Genomic DNA, 9,522 nt, shown 5'->3' on the forward strand with positions numbered 1-9,522 from the left:
GTGGTTGGACTACAGATGTTTCACCAACAAATCTACTGTAAAACTGTTAGCGATTTTGTTCTTGCTGCAAATGAACAGGAAGAGGATAAATCTATAGTAAAAATTGTCAATGATTTTCTTGCCGCAAATGAACTGCACGTGGAGTTTAGCGACTTTGCTTGAGACATTACCTAATGCACAATACCTATATTGTACCGGCAGTGCAGGGGCGTACGCAGAGGGGGTTCGAGGGGGTTCGGACGAACCCCCTCTAGGCGCTAGGTAATGGCGGAATTCGAATTAGGCAATGCCGCATGAGCGCAACTACACAGCACCATTACATATGGGGACAGCAGAAGACACAACGAGACTCCCGATTTTAGATACATTGAAATTATCTGTAAAAAATAATATAAATCTATAAAGTAGTACAGCACTTAACTTTTCGGCGCGCCTATTACTGGATCTACAAAGCCGAGATGAAGTTTATGTAACTCATGCGCTTGCACGGTGTTGATTACGGTTCTCCGAGGACAAGCTAAAATGGCGCATCAACAGAGCATTGCAGCGTTCTTCCGTGCGGCTCATAAAAGGCCATCAAGCGAAGCTGGTCGACTCGATGCGGGCGGTGAGCAACATAATGATCGTGAGGACTGCCAGCCACCGAACCGACGGCCACGGCTTTGCTCTGTGTTGACTGAGGAAAGCAACAGCCACCCGACGTCAAATCTAGACACTCAGGTCCAAGACACGGTGAGGGAGAATGCCACGACGTGCACGGATTTCGTTGGTCGCCCATTTGACGTAGGTCTCACTATCAAGATTGGAATGTCAGTCAAAGAAGTGTCCACAGCCGTTTCAGCGCTTTCCGGAGGTGAGAAGTACAAATTACTCTTTAGGCATACTTCGCCGCCTACCGTACTGCCTTCTACTCGTTCGTATGGCTGTAACCGCAAGTTTAACACGGATTGGCTTACTAAATACTCGTGGCTAGTCTACAGCCCAGCCAATGATGCTGTGTATTGTGCACCATGCGCTCTGTTGTGTTCAGAGAAGACTCGTGCTGACAAAGGCCTCTTTGTAAACGTGCCTTTTCGCAACTGGGTGAAGCTGAGCGAGTCGCTGGCAGCTCATGCAAAACACACGTATCATGCTCACTGCATGGACGAAGCAGATACATTCAGAGCAGTTGTAGATAACCCTGATTCTAGACTTGATGTTATGGTACGCACGGTACTGCAAGATCGCTTGACCACAAATAAGTATATTTTGCAACAGATAGTTCGTGCCATACTGTATTTGACGAAACAAGGATTAGCACTGCGTGGACACCGAGAAGGGATTTCATCCAGCAGTAATCCTGGAAATTTCTTGGCATTGCTTAAGAACCAAGCTGCTAATGATGCAGTCTTGAAGAAGCACCTGGAACAGCCCTTGGCACGGAATGGTACATACCTGTCACCAAGGTCACAGAATGATATAATGGGTATTATCAGTTTTGACATTATTCGCGCAAAAATTGTTGAGGAAGTGAAAGAGGCCAAGTTTTATGCTGTGTTGGCAGATGAAATTTCCAGTCACAATGTGGAACACTTGGCTGTTTGCCTGAGGTTTGTAGATGCGTCTGGTGAGATACGAGAAGAATTTGTTTCATTCGTAAAAATGGTACGAGTTCGTGCTGTTGATATTGAACAGGCTATCACTGGACTTCTGACAAACCTTGGTCTTTCACTTGAGGATCTCCGTGGACAGGGTTATGATGGAGCGTCAACAATGAGTGGAGAGAAGTCAGGTGTTCAGAGAAGAATTCTAGACAAGCAGCCAAAGGCAGTATACACTCACTGTTCCGGTCATTCCCTCAACCTTGTAATAGCACAAGCCTGTGCAGAGCCATGCGTCCGAAATTGTATTTCTGTCATCAAGGCCATCACTCTTTGGATTAGAGCATCACCAAAGAGGGAAGGTCTACTAAAGCAAGTATGTGAAAGGCAACAGCAAGCTGGAGCAGCACATGGCTCTCCTCTGCTTAATGTTTGTATAACCAGATGGGTGGAGAATATTGATGGGTGGCAGCGCTTCATGCAGTGTCATCCATACCTAGTAGAGCTGTGCGAAGTAATAATTTATGGGAGTAGACACTACGCCATGTTTAGTGACGGATTCTCTGCTGATGACAAGAAGGATGCGGTTGCGCATTTAAAGTCCTTGGAATCCTTCTCTTTTATTTATGCAATGGTTGTTTTGCACCGTACGCTCTCGTACGTTCGAGAACCCATTAAAAGGTTGCAGGGAGTTTCTCAAGATCTCTACTCTGGCTTGATGATGATAGAAGATTGTCAGAAAGAGCTTCTTAGCATACGTTTCAACGCAGATGAACTGACTGCATTTTCAGACAGAATTTACAACCACAGTTGCTGCCTTGCTGCTAAGTCTGATATTGCTCCAGTTGTGCCCAGAACTTGCCAACGGCAGCAGCATCGTTCTAATTATCAATGCTCTGATCCCAAGCAGTACTTTAAAGTTACAGTTCTCCTGCCCTTTTTAGATCATTTGCTTGCAGACTTGAAAGCCCGATTTGCAAAGCATGTGCAGAAAGTTGCTAGACTACAATCACTCCTGCCGTCTTCTATCAGTAAAACATCATCTTTTCAGGACATTGAAGAGGCTGTAATATTCTACAGTGCTGACTTGCCGAACCCTGACATTGTTGATGAGGAATTTGTTCGTTGGAAGAGAAAATGGCTCAACATTCCTCCGCAGTCTCGTTCCCAATCTCTGAAAGACTGCCTGGCTCCTGGTGTCTGCACAATGCCAAACCTGCGTGTCCTTATGCAGCTTTTTGCAACACTGCCTCTGAGCACTTGTTCCTGTGAGCGATCCGGTTCTGCTCTGCGACGGCTCAACACCTACCTGCGCAGCACTCAGAGTGAAGACCGTCTTGCTGCTGCAGCTCTCATCCACGTCAACTACGCTACACCTGTTGATATTAACCACGTCTGCAAACTGTTTATGCAGAAACATCCACGTAGAATTGAAGCACCTAGTATGCTGTTTGATAACTCTTGATGTTGAGCAAGTTATTTGCTTTCTAATAGTTTCATTTACCCAAGTAACAGTTAGTCTCACAGCACGTATTGCTAAGATTAAAGAAGGTCATGGTGTGTTTGACTGCCAAAAATAGAACAGTTGTAATCAAGTTGTGAACCCCCCTTGGATAATTCCTGCGTACGCCCCTGAAGTTACGAACCCCCTCTAGAGAAATCCTGCGTACGCCCCTGCAGTGGGTGTGGTCCAGTAATGGATTACACCGATAAACGTTAGATACTCATTGCTGCAGATCTATGAAATATCACTTGTTGCTGTTTTCCCATACAGATAAATGGCCGAAGGAAAGGTCTTCTTCATGTTCATTTCTGCACAAACAGTTCAAATCAGCAGTCATTGACCACTAATGACGAGTGTTCTGTGAAACAAGCAGCTCGGCACTCGTAGCTCGCTGCCAAAGGCGTCAATCTCGTCCAATCCAAAGGCCAATGCGTCTGGAATAGTAAAGGCAACGGAACTGGAGAGTTGGGGAGGGTTTGGAGGCAATCGCTCCTACAATATTGGCGAACACTGGCCGGGTATTGCCCATCAATCGGTTAGAGACACAATTTGGGGTAGCGAGGTTGGTGTCGTTAATAGCTTATTGCACATGGAAAGTTCATGTGGTCAGCCTCCTTCGCGTTGCAAAAAATGCAGAAATAATATTGGATGGTGTTGCAGTTGATTCGCTTGATACACAATGTCGTGACTATTTGTGTGCATGCTGCTCTGGTTACATCGTCCGTCACAGGTTAATCAATGGCAGTTAATTAATTAAGTTAAAATCAAAATGAAGGCAGTCTGTTACGAAATCGCCCTAATCCAAAGGAGCTTCAGCCACATCTGCATAGAACTCAAACGTCGGTTAGTCAACTCTGGATACCACGAAATGACTGCAGCTTTTGGTTTAGCATATACGTATCTATTGGTTTTGGCGCGTTCTTGAACGTAAGTTATGTCCGACGATCTGGGGCGCCTAATGCGTCTTTGCGCGATGCATTTAGATTTGAGACGTTCCGATTCGGGCAGGAGGAGGTTGCTGTAGCAGTCATAGCCCAAAAATGAAGACGTCAGAGAGAGATGAGTCTCAACTTTGCGAAGATGAGACCAGCGAATAGAACAGAGCGTTTCCAGAATGATCTAGTTTGGGCAAAGATGCGAGGATACCGGCATGGCCAGCTAGAGTAAAGTTCTCTTCGTGCGTTTCTGTGATCGTTTTCTCTCATTGTGTCTGTATAGGTGCAACGATATAGAAGAACAGGACAGTGCAAAGTGTTTTTTTATGGAACACATCAAATGTGAGAGGGCAGTGAGGAGTCTTTGCAGTTTTAGCGCGTCGACGTTGTAAAAACGTATTGTCCATTGCTATGACGTCATTTAGAGTGATGTCGGCTTCACTCGTTGTTTGTCCGGACAAAGATGTCTTTTCCCCCTAGAATGGCCCTGGAGACTTCAAGTTTACTCTCCCGAAAGTTATCATAATTGAAAAACACGGAGAGCGGACTGCAATTCCATGTCAATGTGTCTCTTGTTGCCATTGCGCGCCCTACTGGCCATTAGAGTCTGTGCACTAGCAAGGGCCGTCTGATGGTGACACAAGTTGCTTGGTCACCAGTGATACATTGCTGTATATAGCCTTCAATGAATAGCCGAGTTAGGAAGTCAGCAAGGATGGTGACATTGTCATCAATTAAACTGCAGTCAAGTTCCATTAGTAGCATTGAATGTATCACTGATCTTACGTGTTGTTTTTTGTAGCAAGGATTACTACTTGGAGACAGCCAGTGACAACACAATTGAACATTTTGACAATCACGTTTTTGATGTATCGCGTCCCCACATCAAAAAATTACATTATAATTCAAATCTGGGAGCAGAGCATGAGGGACAAAATCTGACCGTCAACCTTGCAGAGAAGCAGCTGTTGCAAGCAGTTCCTGTGGAGGTGGGTGAGCTACATTGACTGCTATAGAAAGTGTGAAATGTAACTGATATTTTCTATTCCTTATAATTTCAGTGTATTTGTTAGATTATAATCTTTAGCGATTGTCCAAAAGACACTTTTTTGTAACATTTGGTGTGTGTAACATAAATTAGATATTTACTTAAATCATGGATACTTTATGCTCGTAAAAATTTCAGTCTAAACGTACTCTCCACGGTCACATCTCTTGGATAAAGTAACATTTATAGAGTATTGTACATATGACATCCTGTCACCATTTACAGTTCACTGTCACATTGTGTTTCTCTCCTGTGTGATACTTCTCCTTGAATTCTCACCCTAGTAAATAAATCAGGACTCCGTTCTGGTAAGATTAGTTTGATTAGCAAATCTTGTAATAACAATTTAACGCGTTTTGTGTCCCCACAAATGCAAAACTTACTGTGAGTACATGGTAAACCTTGGGTTCATACAAGAACAAGACTTTAATTCAAATTCATCAGTTCATGCCAAAACAACGTAATAAACAGGAATAATATGGTGCACTAATAGGAATGAAAGAGAAAACACAAAATATGAATTGGTGAAAATAGTGGAGTACACTGATCTGTATTGCAGCATGCCAGTAAATATGAGAATCATGTTTCTTCGGTCTCCACCTTGTGTTCCACACAATTTCGCTTAATTAAATATTCAAGCATCTTGCCCTTCTTCGACTCTCCTACAGTCTGCATCAAAACGTAACAAAATGCATACGAATGTTCGGCGCTTTCGAATGCTACCAAGATCGTCGCGAGGCTCCTACAAACACTTAATTAATATATGTGTCTAACTTCCAACGTGTGGCACGGGCAGCAACTCCAGCGGGGTAGCACGGCCTTAGCCTCGTCCCCAGACTCACGTGAGCCAGGCAGTGTCTGGTTCCTGGATGACAGTTTCAGCCTCCCGTGAGTCTCGCTCCACTCACCGCGCCAACTTTCAATCACTTATATCACTAAGTGTCACCCCACGTTATAGCGTTGGTACCAAACGTGACTAAATACTACCTACGTCACAAACTCAATTAGCTATATCTGATTGCAACACATTATTGCGGCTTGACACAATCTAATGTGTCACCCAGCATTGTGTCTTCAGCTTTCAAACAGCGCATGCCTCATAATGATTAGTCCACGCGGTGTGTAAACCAAGTTCACGCTCCCCAAATTCTCTCAAGACGACTTCAGCATGTGGAAAGATGAGTGTATTCTTACGTTATTGCCTTACTCGTATAGACTGGCGAGCCTGCCAAGTCTAGTTACCTATACCGGACTTCACGTGCAGTTCATTCGTAGTTTCGTCGCACATCCGCTATCTGCAAGGTCCTTGCTAGTGCGTAGACTCTAGTGTAAAGGTCAGTAGGGCGCGCAATGGCAACGAGAGGCATTGACGTGGAATTACAGTCCACTCTTCGTATTTTCCAATTATGATGACTTTTGGGAGAGTCAACTTGAAGCCTCTACGGCCATCCTAAGGGGAAAAGACGTCTTAGTCTGCATGAAACTTCTGGCGGGAAATCTGCCTGCTACCATTTACCAACGCTAGTTATGCCAGTATCTTGTATATAGTTGTGAGCCCGTTGTGAGCCCATTGATATCTTTGATGGAAGACCAGGTATTACACACCGAAATAGTTCTAACTATACATATTTCTATGTCTAACTCTTACTGCCCAAGGTGAGTAAGCTAGAGTAAAAGTCTCTCTCTTTTTCCCCCGAGTGGCTTCTCTGGCAGATGATGCACTTCTACAGGATGTGTGTTTAGAGAAGTTCAAACTGAGTGAGCACATATTTGTCTGTCTGAAAAGCAGTCATCTGCATCTGCTTGTTTTAGTTTACATTTCACCTGTAGCTATCACAGCGAAAGTTTTGGAGAAAAGCTATTAGTCATAAATTGAAGGATGTTCTGTCTTTTACTGCAATAGACGAAGATCACTTAATTGAAGATTGGGGTGCCACCTTCGTCCTTCTTACAAGGAGCTCAATTTTATCCGGTCCTGCGAGTCGTCTATCCCGCTCATGGCTCTCTCTGCAACAGCCCCAACCCATCTTATTTTTCTATTACTCGAGAGCTGAACATGTCTGACTATGTAATAGTGTCCGCTCCCTTGAACCGTCCCAATCTGTTCTTTTCTCTGGATTCATCACACAGTATGTTTTCTGTTTTCTCTTCCTTATCTTCTATGTTATCGTCAATAAATTCTCCGGAAAGTATTGCCAAGACTGCAATATTCTGTAGGTCTAAAGACACCTTGTACAATGTGTACGTCTACCTTATTAGAAGCTGTAGCAACGCTACGGCAAGGACGGTGACAGCATTACCGTGATTTTAAGACTGGGAGGCAGAGAGTGATGGTTCCAAACAGTACCTTTGGCTTGGGAATCGATATCAATGACACTACTGAAGTGATATTGATTAGTGTTTCACACAAAGGTTCGGAGTTAGTGTAGCTGGCAGGTCGTGGAGGCAAAGACCCTCGCGGCGTTTGTGCCTGCTTCGTTTTGTCGTCCGGACTCAAGATCTTACAGAAAGTGATAGTGCCGTTGTCAAACTACCATCGAACATAGCTTGTTAGCGAAAAGTTATTCTTCGTGAGATTTTGCAATCTGAAGAGCAAATACACGCTAGTGACTTTGCTGCTCTTTCTGCTCCTCTGACGAGTGCCCATCTGCAGTTTCATTGGAGCTGTCATCTGCAAGCACTGTTTCATATAGTTCTCATAGATCTGGAACACCGAGATCACGGCGAATTCTGGCTGCGCAAAGAGCTGCTTTGAGAAAATCTTTAGTTGAATTGAGGGGAATGACTGGTGGCACACGATTTAAACGAAGGGGTTTAGATGGAGTGTTGTCCATGGAGTGATTGATAACGTGCGGAAAAAGTGTAACAGAATCGTTGCTAAAGATGATGTACAATCAACAGGTGTGATGCCAGAGTTAATAGCACCTGTGTATCAAATGGTCGAGCGTCACATTCCCATAACTATACCCCAGTGTTCCAACGGTTACACGTGCCAGCTAAAGCATAGCTTCCTGTAGAGAATCTTTATTGGAGGACATTACTAATTGTCTGTAATGTTTATGTAATTATTGTAATTAAAATATTGTAACTGTCTCTTCAATAGAATACACTGTAAACGCTGCATTTTGCTCACTATTGTGCCACATTAAACAAAAATGTCTTCCAGGACATCAGTTTCCTCGTGGTCCTCGTCTGTTGCGTGCTCTTCGTCAAGTCTCAGATCCTCTTTTTTTAGAAACTTTGTAATCCATTGTTTTGAATAGTACAATTTGATAACCTTTACGCTCTGGTGTAGTAAAATAAATTTTTGACGGCAAGTTTCTTTCAGAAATACGACACGTTACTTGGAATTCCAACAGGCTAGCTGTCATCATCTCAATATCTTTCTGTGCTTTGTGCTGTGATGCTGTGATCGTGTGCGACCAGCAAGGACCTATTCATCACATAAAACTGCTGCATCATGTAGCATCTGTGGACACTATTTTTTTAAAGTACGCGCGTAAAGACACAAAAACTGTAAATCCACTAGCTCTTACACTTGCTTTTAACTTCTTTAGAAATAATAATATTCTAGCATTTTGCATTCTTCTGTATGTTGAAAGCAGAATATAAAATACTCATTCATGCCCAATCCTTTCCAAAAAAGACAGCTCAAGGGAGTTATTGGCAAATGATAACAAGGAGGTAGAGTGGTGTAGTATCACATTTATTAACTGAAAATCACATGCATAATAACATACATTTTAGCTAATATATTTAGAATATTAGTACTACTGCGTATTAAAGAAAATCCATGCGAACAATAGCTGTCTACCATAAAAAAGCTGTAGTCATTTTAGACGAAGAGCACTCTCGACAGAATTTGACAAATTGTCTTGAAGGCTTTGTCGGGAAGATCTTATGATTCTAGACAATTAAATTGGGAAATCGCTTGGCTGACTTAACGATTAATTCACGCATGCCAACAATTGATACAGAAACAATTTCTTCCCATTAAGGGACTACAAGCTCCAATTTTGCGAAAAAACTTCACGTTCTATGTTAAGAAAATGAATTTATTCAAATTATCAATTTCCCACAAAACCACAGCATCTGTCTGACTCCCAATGGGTGCTCTGCGGTTACTATTTGGGTGTTTGAGAGTCTGAAGCCACCACATGGGTCGCTAAAAATGATATTTAAAGGTAGTTACTTTCATACACTTCACAGAGTCATTATCTATACAGATTATTTTATCTAAGGCCTCACACGCCTGATTGCATTAGTTTTACTGTCATGTCCCTTGCTATGGCAGAGCGGTCTATTGCCTAGTCTCAATCTCACATACATTCATTAACGATTGATGAGGTGTTTGGATCTAACAAATGCATCGGTTCGACAAACATCCTCCTTCTTGGAGATCTTCTGCCAATGCCTCCAGTTAATTCCATTCTAAGTAAATTTGGATGTAAGGTG

General features: G+C 43.0%; 1 protein-coding gene across 1 annotated transcript; it reads left to right on the plus strand.

Moving 5' to 3' along the window:
• Positions 1–287: 287 nt before the first annotated feature.
• Positions 288–3,045, plus strand: LOC134180738 (52 kDa repressor of the inhibitor of the protein kinase-like). Its single transcript, XM_062647923.1, has one exon. It carries the CDS (start codon positions 523–525, stop codon positions 3,043–3,045), a length of 2,523 nt encoding a protein of 840 aa, XP_062503907.1. The 5' UTR covers positions 288–522.
• Positions 3,046–9,522: the final 6,477 nt, after the last annotated feature.

This window comes from Corticium candelabrum, chromosome 6 (assembly GCF_963422355.1).
Source record: "Corticium candelabrum chromosome 6, ooCorCand1.1, whole genome shotgun sequence".
In the NCBI taxonomy this organism is placed as follows: domain Eukaryota; kingdom Metazoa; phylum Porifera; class Homoscleromorpha; order Homosclerophorida; family Plakinidae; genus Corticium; species Corticium candelabrum.